The sequence below is a fragment of the Vigna radiata genome, chromosome 5, assembly GCF_000741045.1.
Source record: "Vigna radiata var. radiata cultivar VC1973A chromosome 5, Vradiata_ver6, whole genome shotgun sequence".
NCBI lineage: Eukaryota > Viridiplantae > Streptophyta > Magnoliopsida > Fabales > Fabaceae > Vigna > Vigna radiata.
The window spans coordinates 13,063,294-13,082,379 of NC_028355.1; the positions used below are offsets into that span (position 1 = coordinate 13,063,294).

The 19,086-nt window shown below is 33.1% G+C and overlaps 2 protein-coding genes across 11 annotated transcripts; one reads left to right on the forward strand and one right to left on the reverse strand.

Annotated features, from left to right (window-relative positions):
• Window positions 1-5,746: 5,746 nt before the first annotated feature.
• Window positions 5,747-11,905, forward strand: LOC106762172 (N-glycosylase/DNA lyase OGG1). Of its 10 annotated transcripts, none has more exons than XR_001375779.2 (5): window positions 5,749-6,504; window positions 6,588-6,798; window positions 6,925-7,153; window positions 7,257-7,334; window positions 11,585-11,905. XR_001375779.2 is itself a non-coding variant. In XM_014645925.2 (4 exons), exons 1-4 carry the CDS (start codon window positions 5,822-5,824, stop codon window positions 7,259-7,261), a joined length of 1,128 nt encoding a protein of 375 aa, XP_014501411.1. In that variant the 5' UTR covers window positions 5,750-5,821; the 3' UTR covers window positions 7,262-7,566. The 10 variants fall into 10 exon arrangements, 2 of the variants coding, with proteins under 2 accessions (XP_014501412.1, XP_014501411.1); XR_002667772.1 differs by having other exon boundaries at window positions 11,697-11,904; XR_002667773.1 differs by lacking the exon at window positions 11,585-11,905 and adding an exon at window positions 11,098-11,294.
• Window positions 8,716-17,135, reverse strand: LOC106762171 (beta-galactosidase 16). Its single transcript, XM_014645924.2, has 18 exons — window positions 16,864-17,135; window positions 14,012-14,107; window positions 13,780-13,892; window positions 13,528-13,594; window positions 13,231-13,323; window positions 13,007-13,150; window positions 12,521-12,615; window positions 12,302-12,407; window positions 12,118-12,202; window positions 11,920-12,038; window positions 11,577-11,738; window positions 11,240-11,418; window positions 11,075-11,166; window positions 10,734-10,843; window positions 10,303-10,395; window positions 9,880-9,984; window positions 9,506-9,651; window positions 8,716-8,833 (listed from the first exon to the last, which is right to left on the reverse strand). The coding sequence occupies exons 1-18, from the start codon at window positions 17,035-17,037 to the stop codon at window positions 8,716-8,718; spliced, it is 2,097 nt and encodes a 698-aa protein (XP_014501410.1). The 5' UTR covers window positions 17,038-17,135.
• Between the last annotated feature and the right edge of the window lie 1,951 nt (window positions 17,136-19,086).

Here is a 19,086-nt window from a genome sequence, read left to right on the forward strand (position 1 = left end):
TATTCAAATTACATGGCTTACCCAAAACTATAGTTTCTGATAGAGATGTTAAGTTCCTTAGCTACTTTTGGAAAACACTTTGGGCCCAGCTAGGAACTAAACTACTATTTTCTACTACATGTCACCCACAAACTGATGGGCACACAGAAGTAGTAAATAGATTTCTATCCACTTTATTAAGGGTAATGTTGAAGGGCAATATTAAAAATTGGGATGATCATCTACCTCATATAGAGTTTGCTTATAATAGAGTAGTTCACAAGACTATTAATCTTTCTCCTATAGAGGTTATTTATGGTTTTAACCCTCTCACACCTCTTGATTTACTTCCTCTTCCAGAATCATCTTCTTTTCTTCATAAAGAAGGTCTTTCTAAAGCGGAATTTGTCAAAAAGCTGCATGAAAAGGTTAAAATTCATATTGAAAAACAAACTCAAAAATATTCTGAATACAACAACAAAGGAAGAAAACAAGTAATCCTTAATGAGGGAGATTTAATTTGGCTTCACTCGAGAAAAGATAGATTTCCTTCTCAACGTAAATCCAAATTAAGCCCAAGAGGTGATGAACCTTTCAAAGTGGTCAAGAAAATTAATGATAATGCATATAAGTTAGACCTTCCCGAAAGTTATGGCGTGAGTCCTACTTTTAACATTTGTGACTTAATTCCTTTCACAGGAGATGCCCAACAGGATTCCCAGGATCTGAGGACAGATCTTTTTCAACAGGATTCCTTGTGATATATTGCAAAACATAAAATTCACAGGAAAATTCAATATTAGTGCTTCTACCACTTCCATTTTATAAACTTAAAAGTTAGATGCAAATACAAAATAATAAACATAATAATATTAATAGTAAATAATAATAATATATTATTATTATATACTAACTTTATAATGATGAAAGAACTAAATAAATTCCAAATCTTTAACAAATAACTTTTCTTATATATTTTAAGTATTTAATAATATTTTTTTTATTATTTATCTATTAAATTAAATACTTTATTCAAGTTATTTGAGTCAAACATGTCGATATGTTAAAATATAATATAATGTTAAAATTATAAATATTAAACGTAAAAAAAAACGCACACATATATAAACATTTTTCTAGAAATTTAGAACAAAATCTGAATTTTACATTTTGCAATATATTACAAGTTTAAATTTGAGTCATATGAATGTTCCATTAATGTGGAGAGATAAAGAGAAAGATTGTTCACGATCATGGGGAGATTTAGGGTATTTTTAGAATAAAAGAAAATAATGGGGAGGTGTAGAGTATTTGTGGAATAAAAGAAAATAGCGGGGAGGTGTAGGAGCACTTGGGGTGGTGGAGAGAGTAACACCCCAATAATTATAATTTGGCCCATTCAATAAATTAAAATTATTGTTGGTCTCTACACAATATACCTTTCATGACAAATATACACCCAGCTATATTTATCTTAATTAAATCACTTTATAAAGTTAACTAATAAAATATAGTAGTCCTAACACATTTATTAATTATTATATATATATATATATATATATATATATATGTATGTATGTATGTATGTATGTATGTATGTATGTGTCGCAACCGGAAAATCGCGACGGGACGACGATCCAAAAAAGAAAAACATGTTTGAAAAAGAGTCTGGAGTCGCCACCATAGTTTATTCTGGAAAACTATAGAAAAACCGTAAAATGATAAAGCAATGTCTACAAAACCAAATTCTGGTTTCGGAAGTTGGTTACGTGTGGGGAAGGTGTTAGCACCCCCACAACGCCTGCCCGAAGGCAGTACCTTTAATTAAATACGCGAATAAAAATGTGGTTTGCAAAATGTTTAACTATCCCTAAAAATAAAATTCTAAAGAAACAAAATATATTTTTTTATTTTTTGTGCCCGACAATGATTGACCTTGCTCCTACGTATTCTCAGTTGGACTGAGAAATCAGGGTTACGTAGTTCTTTTGTAAAGATTGTTTGTTTGAAGATATTTTTAGTTTTTGAAGATTTTATATTTTTGGTATTTTTTATATGAAAAAGGGGAAAGGTTCTTAGCACGAGGACGATGCGTGCGATCACACACATGCCTAGACCTTTAAAAACATATTTGATGAAGAGAGAATAGGTCTCAGCACGAGAACGACGCGTGCGATCACACACGTGCTTAAACCCTTAAAACATTTTTGATAATTTATTAAAAGGAGAAAAGGTCTTAGCACGAGGACGATGCGTGCGATCACACAAGTGCTTAAACCTTTAAAATGTTTTTTATATTTTTTATGAAAGAAGAAAAGGTTTTCTAGCACAAGGACGATGCGTGCGATCACACATGTGCTAGGACCCTTTCGAAATATTTTTGTTGTTTTTAATATTTATTTAAAAAGTAAATAAAACAAAATAAATAGGTAAATAACTAAATAAAATAAAAAGTGGAAAAATAGAAATAGGTAAATAACTAAGTAAAATAAAAAGTAAAAATAACCTAAAAATTGAATGATAAAATAATAAGAAAATAATAAATAAAAGGAGTGGTGGTACTTAGATAAGAAGAGGGGTGTGCAAACTAAATTAATTCTTATAACAGGTTGGGCCTAAGCCCAAGTGAAAAGGGATGGTGAAATGGAAAAGAGGGGCAGCAAACCTCCTTTGATAAAAAAACGGACTGGGCCCAAGCCTAAGTGAAAAGGGGGTGTGAATAGGAAAGCAGGGAGTGCAGAATAGATCTTTTGATTGGTTGCAGAATGGGTTTGAGCCCAAAGAGAAGGGGCTGCGAATGGAAGCAAAGGGGGTGCGGCAAAAACATTTTTCGTGCCTTGTGTAAATCCAGTGATTGAATCCCTCGCCGGTGAAGATGAAGACACTGTTTTTGTTATTTTTTGTTGTGTGTGTTTTTTTTTGGTGAATGCCAAGTTTAACGATTTAATTCATTGTTGATGAATGGGAGTTGTTCCGTGTGTTGGCTGTGTGAGTTTTACGGATGGTGTTGTGAGTGTGTCTTAGTGTGTTTGGTATAATGTGTGAATTGGGATGAGGGATAATGATAAGGAGAGGTTGAATTGATATGGTTGGTGTGAATGTTGTGACCCTGTATCAAGCTAGGAGTTTGATTCAGGCCAGAGTTGACGGCGTTCAGGTTTCGGGTGGGAATGGGAAGAAGAGTTGATTTTTGACATGGTCAAGGTTTCGAGTTGGTTAGTGAGGAAAGGACTCAGAGATCCACGTTCACTTTCCCTTTTTCATTATATTGGTGCTTGGTTTTGGGGGAGAATGAGGGGTGGCAGAATTAGTGGCATGAAAAGCGATGGGTTCCAAAAGATGTAACACAGGTAAAAGGCATCGCGAGATTGAGGGTGATGGGGGGTTTGGTTGGGCCATTTCGGCTTTGGTAATGGAGATAGGAAAATGAAGATAGTGAAGGTTGTTTTGTGTGTTGTAGGGAATGAAGATGAGATTATGGAAGTAGTTGTGTTGATGAAGATGGGGCGGAGGTCATTAGTAAAAGGCAAGAAATGCGGCCAAAGGTCTCAGGTTGAAGAGGGAGGGTGATTATGCGTTGGAGGATGAAAAAGGAGATTACTCTCACAACAATACCATCCTAAGCAGAGCAATATCATGTATAATATGAAGCACAATGCAGTAAGCCTACATGAAGATACAAGTGAACATAGCCACTTACCTCTTGAAGCTCTGCTTGCCACCGTTAGCCTAGCACCTCCCTGACCTCCTCCCTTCTTTTTGCTGGCTTCGTTTTCTCTCTACAAGTGAAGGGATTAATCACTTTAACACTGTGTGTTGTTCTCTCTGTTTTTTTTTTTGGCTGAAGATCCTCCTCTTTGGTTGTTGTTGCTCTGGAATGTTAAGGTGGATGAATGGTGTCTCTGAGAGATGATAAGTGTAGTGGGTGATCGGTTGAAACAATGAGGCACCGTCTGTCCTGGTGAAAACGGCTGTGGAGATGGGTCAATGTGAGTTGTGTGTGATGAATTCTAAAGGATGATGATGAAGACGTTGTGTGTGATTACGGGTGTCTCCCCCTGTATGATCAGTGCCCATCCCTTCTGACTTGGGATTTCTTTTGTCCTTTTTCCTTCTTCATGTGTTCATTGCATCGGCTGGCCAAAGTAGTTCAAATTTCATTTCCCTTTTGATGTAAGATTATGGTTCTGCATAAGGATTTTGGCTTGTACAGATGGAACACCATGTTGCAGGGGGAACAATGTTGCAGGATCAAAATGGGAAGCTTAATTTGTATTTGTGTAGGCTGAGAATGGGAAGAAGCCTGTCTCCTGTACCCTTTTTTCCTTTTTTTCTTTTTTCTTTTCTTTTCTTTTCTTAGATTTTTTTTGATTCGTTAACTTTTAACATAAAAAGATAAAAAAAAATAAAACTAAACAACAAAAAGAAATTAACGTAAAAGAATAAAGTAAAATAAAATAAAAATAGAATTAAAATAAAAACTAATATAAAAATGAAAACAAATAAAAATAACAGAATAAATAAAAAATAAAAATTAGATAATATGACAAAAACCAAAATGATAAAATGACATAAGATAAAATAAAAATAAAGTGAAAATAAAAACTATCTTTTAGTCATCCGGACGAAATTGAGTGTTGACAGTATGTATGTGTGTGTGTTTAGGAATTTGCTAATTTACTTAAAAACTTTTTTTAGTTGGTACATTTTAGCAGAGTATACAGGTTGAAAAAAAGAGTACTGTTAAAAAAAAACTAAAGGTAAATTTAAAATTTAATTTAAAATAAAAAAAATAATAAAAAGTATTTATTTTTCATATGATTGGTCCATGTGTAGATGGGTAGTTATTATCTTTTATTATATATTTTTTAAAAAATAATTATTTTTTAAAATAAAAAATAAAATAAAAAGTAATAGTATTTTTATAATTTTAAAATTTAATTTAAAATAAAAAATAATAATAAAAAGTATTTATTTTTCATATGATTGGGTAGTTATTACCTTTTATTATATATTTTTAAAAAATAGTTATTTTTTAAAATAAAAAATAAAATAAAAGGTAATTGTTTTTTAAAATAAAAAATAAAATAAAAATAATTTTTATTTTATTTATTTTAAATTAAATTTTAAAATACCTTAATTTAAAGTTAGGATTTTTTTTAACAGGAAATTTTATAATTTATATATATCCCAAAATTGCTAACAAAAGAATTTGACACTTAGAGTGTTATTTAGAATGAATATGAGTAAACACTAAATATATATCGTGTACGTCATACTATTCCATGAGAAAATATTATGTATTCATAGAATTTCTAAACCTATTAAATCTAGTATAAAATCAAGAATATTAAAAATATCAACAAATAATACAAGTTAATAAAAAATTATTATATACATGATAAAAAATAATAATTTATTATTTAATCATATATTTTGTTGACATATGATATAAAATAATATTTATAATATAATATATGAAAATATCGAGATTTAATAATATCTAATAATCATCATGTTGATTAATATATTTGTTTGCAATAAGTTTTACTAATTATTTGAAAATAATATTTCTAAAAATATGATTCTTCAAAACGCATTGGTTTAATGATAGAATTTGTTGAACAAAAGTTAAAAGCAAAATGTTGTGTAGAAAAAGAAAATGATATTTAGACCTGGTTAAAATTTATATCCGTTAACTAACTAACTTAAGTTGATATTTTAAAATTTCTTTAATTAAACTTCAAGAGTCACGAGCCACTACTCATCAGCATCCGACCCACCCGACCCGACCGGTCCTTATTTTCCCGTTACGTTGTCCCTCGTAACCTGAGACAGGGAGATGCAGCCGTTGCATCTGAGACCCATCAACGTCTCTCTTGCGGCCATGACCACGAAGAAGAGAAAAAGATCCCCGAAACTGATCCCACCCACTCCCTCAACGCCCCCGACTCCCCAAACCCAGGCCCGTCATTCTCTCAACACCGCAAAAGCCCGGGCCTGGGCCCCTCTCAACTTGACCCAGGCCGAACTCTCTCTGCCACTCACCTTTCCCACGGGCCAAACCTTCCGCTGGAAAAACACCGCCCCTCTAGAATACACAGGCGTCGTTGGGCCCCACCTCGTAACCCTCAAACACCTCCAAAACGGCGACGTTTGCTACTGTCTCCACTCCCACTCTCACCCCGAAAAAGCCGAAACCGCCTTGCTAGATTTCCTTAACGCCGCCGTTTCTCTCGCCGGCTTATGGAAAGCGTTTTCCGCTTCCGATGCGAGGTTCGCGGCGCTAGCGCGCCACTTGAGCGGTGCGAGGGTGCTCCGGCAAGACCCTTTCGAGTGTTTGATTCAGTTTCTGTGCTCTTCCAATAACAACATTGCACGAATCACGAAGATGGTTGACCACGTGTCGTCCCTGGGAGTGCACGTGGGAGACGTTGGAGGGTTTCAGTTTCACATTTTCCCTTCTTTGGAGCAACTTTCCTCCATCTCAGAGCAACAACTCAGAGACGCGGGTTTCGGTTACAGGTTCATCAGTTACTAACCCTAACTACTCTTATGCATGCATTCAATTGCAACTATTTTTGTGACTGTTATTGTCGTGTTGCTAGAGCTAAATATATAATCGGAACGGTTAATGCTTTGCGATCAAAACCTGGTGGAGGCGAAGAGTGGCTTCGTTCTCTGCGTGAGCTGGATCTTCCAGATGTTATATCTGCTCTTTCTACGTTACCTGGTGTGGGCCCTAAAGTGGCTGCTTGCATTGCTCTCTTCTCGCTTGATCAACACCATGCCGTTCCTGTTGACACTCACGTTTGGCGGGTAAGCTTACACTAAGTTGTTATTTATGGTTACTGATTGACTATTGCATCTGTTGTAGAATGTTGCGATTCAAAGAGTTTAGCATAGAGAGTTTATTTGGATGTGTCTCTTTTACACTTGGGTAAGATTGCCACCAAGTATCTCTTACCTGAGCTTGCAGGTTCGCAGTTGACACCAAAGCTCTGTAATCGTGTTGCAGAGGCATTTGTTACCAAGTATGGTAAATATGCCGGGTGGGCACAGACTCTATTGTTCATAGCTGAATTACCTTCACAGAAGGCCATCATACCTTCACATTTGAGGACTATCAAACAACGGAATCCTGCAAAGGTAGAAGATGGCGAAGAAGAAGTTGGTAAGAGAAACACGTTTAATCTTTTGTTCTTCACCTTTTAAATTTGCATATTAGACGTTTAACTTTCTGGCAAATATTTACTACGTTTTGTTTTTTCAACTAGAGTGAGATCTGCATATGACTCTGAGGACATAAATGTACGAGATTTAGGTGTGACATGCTGCTGTCAAGAATTCATTAGGTAGAATATGCTGATACCACACTGGTTATTCTGTTATACATACTGTTGAGTGTTTTTCGTCTGGCTTTAATTTTTGTTCTCTGCATTTTATTAGGTTTTTTTGATCTGCTGTAACCGATAGCTTACATCTTTCTTCTTCATTAGAAAAGAACATAAACGAAAGATTTATTTTGATGTTATTTGACTTGGAATTTTACACTTTCTGTAAATAATTAATATGCCCAATTGATTATCCACTTTTTACCTCCCTTTCGCTCATTTGATACTTGTATTTGTAATAAACACGTCTGTTTGCACATGTTCTTTTGTTTATTGAATGTTGATATGTACATAAGCACTTCCTCTAGTGACATGGTTACATAAGATTTAGTTTCTAACGCTTTCCTTGATGTTTTTACTCTGAATTGTTGCATGCACGGTATTAAATTGCATCAAACTGTTTCTTATTTTGTTATTTTGAAGAGCTATGTTAGTATGTACTTTGAAAAGGGTGATATTCACACCGGCATTGGTATTTAAACTTGTACGGTTTTCTTAGTTCTTGCAACTTTCTTTATATGTATGCTATAACTTTGTGTTACTTCTTTCCTTGACTCATAATATGCGCTCCTTTGAGTTGTAGAGTTGAGACTGGTGCTTCCTCTGACATAACTAAAATCCTGGATAAATAGATTTTCTCCTGTCACTGTGCACTTCTATTTGATTATATTTCCCTGATGATGTAATACTACGTATATTGTGTAAGGCCCCAACGACTAAGTTTGGTATTGAAAGATAATGTGATTCGTTGAGTACTTGATTGCTACATGCTTTTGGGGTATGATATGCCTGAATAAACATGTTCAGTTGTTAGTATATAATTCTTGACATGCATGTAGTATACGAAATAAATTATTAGCTACGTAGACAGTGTAGATTTAAATTTGAAAGCAGGAAGGAAATAGATAATTAATTATTCAAGCATAGGAAATAAAAGTCTGTTATTTTTGTTTGAAAAGCTCAATACTATAAGCAAATGATAATTTTAAAACGCCTGAGAGTTATGTAAAACCTTAAGTCTATTTGATTGCTCTTGTTTATATTTTATTGTGTAATTTATATTATCAGTTTACTGATGCCAAGCATCATCTGTCAAGAGAATGAATTCTTGCTGACAAAGGACAATCAATGAACTTGTTGAAAATTCCTCACAACTAATGACAAATTCTTTCTCTAAACCCTCCCTTGCTTATATTTTGGAGGTGTCTAAATGTGCATCTGCAGGGAGAAATAGAGATACAGGGCCATGCTGTCGTATATATTTCCTTTATCTATACACCTGGTCTCTCTGCATCCATGTTAAGAAGATAGATCATTCCTGTTTGCACATAATCTGTATCTTTTACTGTGATGTGATGTAAACTGTGTCCAGAGTGATTTCAAGTGGGTTCCCAGTTTCTTCTTCTAGCAGAACTAGTAGATTCCCTGTAGATTTTAGGAGGGATCGGGGTATGTGATACCTGAATAAAAAGTGTTAAATTGTAAGTGAATAAATGCCTGACATGCAGGTAGGAGACTTATTATATCATTAGGTGTCAAAGCAGAGTAAAATCAGAATTTTGAAGTGTGAATAAATAGAGAATTTATTTACTCTAGATGACCATTTAGAATAACTACAGGGGAAAAAAAAAAAGAAAAACAAGAAAAGAATGTATAGTAAAAAGAATTATCTTTTATTTCTCACAAATAGGGTTACCCATTTTAAAAATGGCTACACAATTGAAGAAGTTATAATATTTTATTTGTGTTTTTTTTTTTTATTTAACTGAAGAAATTATTGTTTTGGAAAGCTGTCTTAGTTGTGGTCAATCCGAGCCCGCTTTAGTCGTGGTCTCTTTGAGGGTTACCTTAATTGCAACCTGAAGAGTGACGGTTTACTTTATCCTCAAGTAAATATATAGCGATCATCCTCAATTTTAACATGTTTGTTTGTGGAATTGAATTGGGTTACAAAACCAATTCCCAGGGTTCATTAAAATATTCTGTATCTTTTACTCTTATTTTAAAATAATTACATTACTATGTATTATAATCATTGGGGGAGGAGCTTCCTTGAAATTGGCATCCTTCATGTTTTGTGACATTATTTAGGGAAATAAGAAGTTTTAAAAAAAATATGCATAGGATTGTACCATTTCTGCGAAGGTGTTCCCCGTGGCGTTTGGAACGATACCCAATATCGGCCTATACCTTGGCCATTAATCCAAGTATAACCCTTTCCCATGGACTCAAGGTTAAGCACTATCGGATCGTTTCCCTCTGGTGCATCAAATGTGGTCTGCCAATAATCATCGAAATAAAATATTGGTAAACTGTTCAAACAATATCGTAGAAAAATGATAAGCAGCTGTGATGTAAATGGAGAGCAGTTTTCATTCCGTAAATAAGGGAGAGTGACAAAAACCAGTACAAAGGCCTTTTAACATGTTTAGCTGAACTCTCCTCAATATCCATTCTTGGTTAAGGAAAAACAGAAGTGTCAAATTTATGATTATTGATGATATACCTTATACCATGTGAGTGGCTTCGTTGAGCTTTGAAACCTTTCCCATTGAACTTTACTTGATCCACTAGCTGTGTAGATTTGCAATTTTTCTCCCAACAAACCAACCTTAATGCAACAAATGCAAGGTCAGCATGCAATGTGCAATATTTAGTTTAATGATTAGCAATCAAATCAGAGGAGGTTCGTGCACAGCTATTTATAATTTGAAATTTTAAGCAGCTGATAATGAATATATACGATTGAACAGAACTCTGTTCAGAGTAAAAGATATGGGAAAAACAATTTATATTAACGAACTTCTGAGAACTACTTTGTAAATAGTATGTCAAGATAATATACGATTGAGGTAGCATGATTGACAATTGAAGTTTCATTGGTATCTAGAGATTCTAAGTGGGCGTCTCACTATTTAGAGATAGTTACCTGATATCCCCATGCTTGATTAGTGATATCTTGGCCTTGAACTTTCACTCTACTTAAACCGGCGACTTTGTGCTCTAGATATGCTCCTGAGTTCTTCATGTAGAAATAAACATAAATTTCACGTAATCAATTATCTTTCTCTGGCTACCATACTGTCAAATAGTTATTTTGTATGCTTTTAAGCAAAGCGTGTCTGTATCTGCAAGCGCATGCCTGCCAGATATTTGTTTAATAGTAAAGGATGCTTCTCTATCATCTTGGTAGAAAAGAAACATGTGAGATGAAATAACCATCATACTACCTGGAAGGCTAGTACTATCATCTTTGGAATTTACATACTGCGAAGGTTAGTTTTTAATTTATTCTTCTTTAAGAGGCTTCATTTAATTGATCCTGAACATAAAACAAGTCTTAACAATTAAGATAGATACCGGCAGTCCAACTGTTGCACTGAGGAAAGAAATATTGTTCATCCCTTTTATGAGATTGAGTTTGTTTTCCATGACAAAAGACGCATTTCTGTGACTTCCGTGAGCAGAACCTAGAGTTAGAGGCATGTATAGATCCCAATGTTAGCGACTCAAATTGTAGCATGAATGATAAATTAAATAGGTGATGCACAACGAATTGCAGATAAAAGAAAAATGTGCATTATAATCTAAAGAAATATTCATGTGATAAAGTCTGTAACAAAATGGATCAGTTAGTTCTATCCCGAAAAAAGATGCTCTCTTTTATCTTAAAAAATGGGACCGTCACAGTTGAGGTTTACCTACTAAATTTCCGTTGATGAAGGTATGCAAAACATGTCCTTGGCTGTATGCACTTAGAATGGATTGAGCATTAGGAGAATTGTCATTAAACCTGCGATGTCAACGATAATTAGTGGGATATATGGACTTGTTGCTGGCATCAAGATCGTATGTTGCTATTTTACCTGAATGTGTACCACATATAGTCAGATGTATCTTTTGCTGTGCTGATTTGATCCAACAGTGTATTTGCTCTTAATGAAGTATCGTCAAAGCTCGGGATGGCTTCTTTGTACACTTTCCATTTTTCTGCTGAATTGAACCGTAAATATGACTTCATTGATCTGTCATTTTGTGTGCGTACCTACAAGAGCAGAAAATATGAATTGCCTTTTACTGGCATCAAGATGTTTGTCGTTAAGTTAATACAAAGATTACGTAGTAAACAAAGCACATGGAAACTATCGAGCAGATGTCTTGTCTTTCAAATAAATGACACTATATTGAGCGTTTGATTTTTACCTTGGCAGTGTTAAAGGCCACATTCTTGCAGTCTGGTAGAATACTGATTGATTTGGGTGGTAGCTGGTATGAAATATTTTGCAATTGAACTGTGACAGTTCGATCTTCATTATTTTCCAGGAAGGCAGCACATTCTGTTGAGTTACTTTTGAAAACATAAGCCTGGAGAATGATGGAAAATGATTGATTTTGTTTAAAATATCTTCTTTTAGAGAGCACTTTATGAATTATGACTCAAATACCAGTACTGTTATTTACCACACGCTCGGTTCCCTTTTTTATTCTAGTTAAGAAGCTAAACAATTTAGTAAATTAGCCCCAGCTTGCTGTCTAGTTTTCTTACGTTTTGTCGTGAGCCCAAGCTGAAGCTAGTTTGAGTACCATAAAGTAGAGATTTTGAACATGACTTGATTGCTGCATGTAGCTCCTTAAGATGGCCCCATTTTGGTTGTCTAACCAAACCTGCTTACCTTAGCGTAGTCAATCACGTAGTGATTCAATATCTATGTTTTACTAAAATGGAGAAAGGATGGAAACATACCATATTCATCCAGTGGAGCTTCGTCATAATAGGATGTCGTTACGAAAGCGGAGGCTATCCTGTCGAAATTGGTTCCTCCATGGTACTGCATCAAATCATATCACGCCACTTAAAAGACAAATAATGGCATGCCTGCTTGCATGCTGGGGATAAAGAAAAGAGAAATCGTTACAAGGTATCATACCATGTAGTAATTTACATAGCTCCCTCTCTTTGCAATGAACAGAGCAACATTGTACGCAATGTCTTCAGCCGATCTTATATATGGTACTCCACCAAACACTTGGTAACTTTAAATTTTAACGTGAAATGAATGGAATTAGATTTCTCAAACGCTTTAAAGTAGCACTTTCTGTGAAAAAAAGGTTTGTAAATTGTAATGCAGAATTTCACAAGAACTTACAAACTTGTCCAGTTCTCTGTCCAGAGTGAAGGCTTGTTAGGTGAGTTAGGCCCCTTAAAAGTTGTCCCGCACTGCATGCCATTGCATGTGTTGATCTGCAGATTACATGACTTCATTTTCAGATGTTGTAATATAAATAATAGTATAACTAATTACTTGTGGTGAATCGAAGGCTGGGCTTGATAAGAAGTAATAAGAATTATTAATACATTTATTATTGCATTTTGATTGGAAGTTCTGGCTTATTTTTTCCGATTCAAGAATCCATTTTTTGCGCAAAACATTCATATCCCTGTACAGTATTATTAGATAATGATCCAATGATAGGTATAATTATTGCCCTTGTCTCTGAAGTAAATAATATATATCCATTACCCATGAGCTTGTATGAAGTGTTGTATAGTTCCGAATTCTTCATTACTTGTTTTATTGAACACTGAATTTGTCAAGAATCCAAGGAAAGTAAAATAATTAGTAGAGACTAACCACGGGATCAGGAGCATTATCTTGCTTGCACATCACCCAAGGCACGCCAGTTTGGAGTCCCACGGCCATCTGGGCAGCCCAACGAATATAAGATAGTCCTTTCTCGTGAAACGCCCCTTCAACGTTCCCATATTCGTTCTCAATCTACATTCACCATAAACCATTTATAAATACAAAAAAGAGAGAAAAAAATTGATAAGTGTTGCTTGGAAGTTTAAATAAACCTGTGATAGTATGATAGGTCCTCCTTGTGAAACATAAAGATTAGCCGATTTCATCACGTTGACTATTTTCGTAGCGAACCTTTGCATGTGAAACTGTCATTAAAGAATGCTCTGTTAATACCAGACTAGAGTGAACAGTGTACAGTAAAGAGTAATTTATGTTAATGTCTAAGGAGACATGACCCAAATACTAAATAATATTTTTTATAAACAATAGACAGATGGATTACCACGCTTGTATAGTTCAAATTACAGTGATAGTTTGAGGATCACAATTCAGAAACTAGAATGGAATACCTTGAATTGCTCATTGTCAGATCTGAATACGATACCCGGAATATCATGTAACCAAATTGGTAGACCCCTGCACCAACAAAACCGCAACTCAGTTTCTTCTACTACGGAATCATTATCATATTTTATATTACCATCAAATTCCCAAAGTAGCTTCATTGAGAACAAAATATGCTTTAATTCATAGCATGGTACAAATTCCTTTGTGCTGGAAATTTGTCGGCTCAATAGTATGGTTCAATTCGGGGAACTTACCCGTATGTGCATTCACTCTCAATGTATGGTCCAATTCTGAGGGTTACATATAAACCCTGTGCTTGAATTTCCTTAATGAATCTCACTATATTACGCCTTCCTCTAAAGTTATACTACAGACCAAGTAAATGATGAAGAACATCATGCTTCTCGTAATTAACAAGCTTTAAGAAAACACATGTGAAAAAAAAAAAAATAGAAGAATAATGTAGACGAGTTTGAGTTTGGTCACCTGGCCTTGTTGAGGTTCGTGAAGGTTCCAAAACACGTAAGTTTGTATGACATCTAATCCACCTTCCTTAGCTTTCGCAATTAAATTAGGCCACATCTGTTCAAATCATTACCAAATTACAATTCACAATTTAGAGATGCTTATTTTTTTATGTTATTCTTATTTACCTATTCCATTATTCCAACACTCAACTTTTCTATACCCACATTAATTCCTGGCTTCATTTCATTTAAATTTTACTAAATTACTACGTGAGCTCCCGTCTGCATTAATATTAATCTAATCTGTTTTAACTTAAACGTAGACAAATTTCTTCCGTTGATAAAAAAAGTTAAATTGAAGTCGTTTATGAATGCCTGCTAGATTTACATCTGATGTTTGGAATTCAGTTCCCATTGTTTGATCCTTCAATGCATGTAGCTAATTTTGGCCCTTAACTCATTTTGATAGTTTAATTCAACCTGCATTCAATGATTGCAAACCCCCGGAAGACGTAACCCACTAAATTTGATTACAAGCTTTACATGAGCGAATAATGGCTCAATAATGAGCACGTTTTTTTTTTTTTCACATTCAAATTGGTTGGCTTAGAACAGTATCATAAGCTAATAATGTGATTTAATGAATACTTTTTTTACCATATAATAAAATGTAAAAAATATAGAGAGACTCTACCGTGTTCTTATTTTCATAATAATAATAATTTCGTTGCCATTAATATTGGACCTAATAAGAGAACTTGAGAATATACATACAAGTTTGCTACAAATTAGGTGTCATGAATTAATATTCTAGAAAAAAAAAATTGAAGCATGTATTTTTTCAGACAAATCTCTATATAATATTTTTTTTCCATGTAGGAGGTTCTTGAAGTTTAAAGCAACGAACAATTAGCAAAATTGTCCCTTGTCTTAAACTTACATTCAACTTTTCTTTTCCTCTCCAAAAACATAGACAATTAATAAAGGTCGAACCCTAAATTAAATGCCATAAAAAGTTCTAGCATTATGCTACGAACGAATACTTGTAAAAACTTGAAATCTTAATAAATTGCTTGTAGAGAACAGTTTTGTATGTTTATTTTTAAACAAATTGCGGCTAAGGCGGTTTCTTTTAAATCGGTTTATGTATGTTCTGAACCTCCAAAAATGATTCATAAATACCAAAAAATTACACTGACACTTTAATATACAATTAGTGAACAGATGTGATAAGAAAAAAGATATAGAAAAAAAATTAAGTATGTAACAGATATAATATCATTATTTTTATCTATTAACCATAATCAAAATCTTTTTCTTTTTGGGACACAAGTATGCGAATAATTTAATAAAAATGATATATCATTATGTCAACAGATATCCTAAATAATCAAATTCCATCTGACATTTTCTAAAAAAAAAAGTTACACAACATCTTTAAACATTACTACACCAATTTAACAAGTTAATATTTTTATTTTTATTTAATTCTTCGCAATTATTTTATATTTTAATATAAAAATATAGTTTTATAGGTGTGAAGTAAGTGTAGAGTAAAAATTGAAGTGCTCATATATCATCAGTCTTCTCAAAAATATTATGTAAGACACTGATCATATTTTGAAGATTTAGGTTTGAAGAAATACTCCCTACATATAGAGATCCTGAATGTCCTCGTTGACGATGATATTTATGAGTTGCTTTTATTATCCATGATATTATACAAGTAGATTTTCAACAAATTAATTACTCTGACCATTTCATGTGGTGTTCTCTCTTAATTCTAGTCTTTAATCTCCTAGTAAGAAAGTTTTGTCCTGAGTAATGCACTAAACAATTATTAAACACAATTAGTTGAAAACTTAATTATAGCTAGATTCAGGGAGGAACACAAATTGAATTCAATCCTCTTTTGACTCTACTGAGATCCGATCATTGATTAAAAAATAAATTAAGGAGATCCAGTCAAAGCTATAGATGGATGAAGCAAAAATGAAGAGTGAAAAATGGAAGTTTCCTTAAAAAAATAGTATAAATCCCAACACTAAAATAGTCAACTCTAAAGTTTAAACCAAAAGGGAAGATGAGAACCATGAGTCAATGGTATCCATGTGAACTCAAACCTTCATTACACTGCTACACATGCATCACAAACACTAGATGCCATTACAGTACAAAAAGATAAAAAAAACAATTACATCCTTATATAATATATATATATATATATATATATATATATATATATATATATATATATATATATATATATATATATATATATAATAGAATTAGAAAACTCCCTTGGAACTTTCTTTCCATGATAATAAAACAAACAACTTGTCTTATTGTCAGAATTAGAAAACCCCCTGGAACTTTCTTTCCATGATAATAAATTATTGTCAGATTATTTATGTCAATCTTCCATTCTTTTATATATAAAGTTTTTAAAAGTGATGTTTAAATTTAATCACTGATCTTATTTTCGTTTTTTACCATATTATATTACTTATTATATCTGTATATTTATGTAGGTTGTTGAGGTGTCCAACAATATTTTCATTATTTTTTTTATTACCGTTTTCAACCACATTGATAAAGAAGTGTAAAACAAGAACAACGTGAACCAACCATAGCGTTGCAAGAATAAACCGTATCAACGCTAATTTGCTGAGAGTATTCCAACGATGGAACACTGATATTTCTTACCTAACAATACTACAACCAAAACCAAAACGGTTCTCCTTCCTCCTATCTCTTTGTCCTTAACCCAGAAACATTATACAAATGCACCATATACGAACTCTATAGTACAGAATAGAAAGAAAATCATAAGTGTGAAAAATTGAAGAACAAAGAGTGAGGGTTGCGTACCTGAGGAGTGCTGCGAGGATAATGAATTGAACCGGAGAATAGGATTCTATGCTCTCCATCAATGATTAAGGATCTTCCGTCGTAGGTGACATTGCCACCATATGCGCCACCAATAAACGCCGTTAAAATGAAAGCGAACGGAAAACACCGTCTCCACCACCACACCTTCACCATTTCACTGAACCTTTTCAGCTTTTGGTGAGGAAGAGTTTGCGTTTAGGCTTTTTTTTCCGCTCTCAGTGTAATATATATGTGTTTGTGTGATGGTGATCTCTATTTATATTAACAGTGTTTTGTTAGAAGTGAAAGTGGTTCATATATAATACATGGAGTTAATATAAATATTATTAACAAATTGAAAAGATTTAAATAATATATATATATATATATATATATATATATATATAATTAATTTACCTCACAGGTCCACATGACATGGTTTAACGTATAAGAAACCAATTTCGGGATTCTTTTCAATGCATTTCAATTGATTAATACAACACTGAATCAATTTTTCTCGAATTTTTAAATAGAAAACGTGGTTAATTACTAATTACTTTGAATTAAAACAAAGTCAAAATTAATTTCTGTAAGACAGTGTTTAAGAAAAATTCGTGAATGGATAAAAGAACAGCATACAAATGGTAATTTTCGTTAAAGTTGTATTATTTCTGCATCATAGGATTTATGCATGTGGCATTACATATGTGACTATCTTTTTTTTTTTTAATGTACGACTAAAAGAATATTTTTAAGGTGAAATACAACTTTTTGTTGTCAGATTTTGGTGTTCTTTCCCCGTTTACAGAAAAAAACGGTGATTGAATAATGATTAGTTGCAGCTTAACTGTTATCAGAAAAAGTTGTTAGTTATTGTGAATAAATAACTTTGTTTTCAGTACAATATTAATTCTCAATTTCTATTAATTGTACCAGAAAAGGAAATCTGATAAGGATATTAATTCATTATATCAAAAAGCAATGCGACATTTTTCTGCGCATTGTACAACAGGACAAACAAGTAGATTTGGTAATAAGATATCTAACCTCAAAATTAGTTGTTTTTTAATTATAAGCTGCTTATATAACAATTTTAATGTGTATATTTTTGAAACTCTAAAAAAAAATATATCAAAGGATTATCTCACTCAACTAAAAAGTCACTATGGGACAAATGAATTATATTCTTGTTCAACAAATATTAAATTCTTATGTTAAAAGTGAACTTTAAGCTTAATTCAATCCACAAAATCGATTTGTAAAGTGATGTTTGCATCCATTTACATAATATAAATTGATTTTATCTCTAATCGATATAAGACTTCCAACATCTAAAATTTTGCATCTATATGACGAGTGATATAGAGTATCACAAAAACTAATTACTTATTAAAAAATACTTATTCAAATTTGTATCCACTGACTTTACATATTTTCACACACCCACTCGTAATAGTCACCAAATCTTTTGCATTGCTACTTTTATACAAAAATAAATTAATACTAAATAATACTTTTCTTTTAAAATTCTGACAAAATCATTTAGTGTATAAAGAAGATCGATCTTTGTTGGTTTACTTTTAGTTTAACAATTTTATTTTTAAATGAATAAGTTAGGCTTAAGATGAATCAAGTCAAGTTTAAGTTATGTTGAATTGCATCAAGTAAGATTAAGTTGATTGGGTCTATGTTAGACCTGGTCAAGCCCAGATCAGGTTAGGATGAGTCAAGTTAGATCTAAAAGAGGAAAAGTTGAGCCGGGCTCATATTAGGTCTAATTGAGTTAAACCGATGTTGAGTCAAGTTGTGTTAAGTTAAGTGGAATCAGATCCATATCAAGTTGAATAAAGTTAGGCCCATATTAGTGCAAAATAGACATATTAGAAAAGAATATTAAATTAGTTGTAGAAGAATCAATATAATACAAAACATGGTAATAATTTTGTAAACAAAAGAAAATATATTAGATCGGTTATAGGGAGAACTGATATAAAATTATTGCACGAAAACCCTTTTTATTTTGTATTCTTCTTTCTTCACGTTCTCCATTGTCTTTTCTTCCTTACAGTCATTAGGATTTTAGATATGAAGTTTTTCTCCGATCATCGCATCCTACTACCATTTTCATATCTTTTTCTTTCATTGTTGAAGCTCCACTTGGCCTCCTCCATTGGCCTACTGTTGTGTCATTGTGTTGCAACACCACTCTGGTCCATGTTGTGC

What these genes read in the sequence shown, in the direction of transcription:
- LOC106762172 (XM_014645925.2), top strand. Translation starts at nt 5,822, where the DNA reads ATGCAGCCGTTGCATCTGAGACCCATCAACGTCTCTCTTGCGGCCATG. An exon ending in GACGCGGGTTTCGGTTACAG is followed by an intron (nt 6,505 to 6,587) that starts GTTCATCAGTTA and finishes TCGTGTTGCTAG; the next exon opens with AGCTAAATATATAATCGGAA. An exon ending in TTGACACTCACGTTTGGCGG is followed by an intron (nt 6,799 to 6,924) that starts GTAAGCTTACAC and finishes CACTTGGGTAAG; the next exon opens with ATTGCCACCAAGTATCTCTT.
- LOC106762171 (XM_014645924.2), bottom strand. Translation starts at nt 17,037, where the DNA reads ATGGTGAAGGTGTGGTGGTGGAGACGGTGTTTTCCGTTCGCTTTCATT. An exon ending in GACCTATCATACTATCACAG is followed by an intron (nt 13,151 to 13,230) that starts GTTTATTTAAAC and finishes TGGTGAATGTAG; the next exon opens with ATTGAGAACGAATATGGGAA. An exon ending in AGCCACTCACATGGTATAAG is followed by an intron (nt 9,652 to 9,879) that starts GTATATCATCAA and finishes GATTATTGGCAG; the next exon opens with ACCACATTTGATGCACCAGA.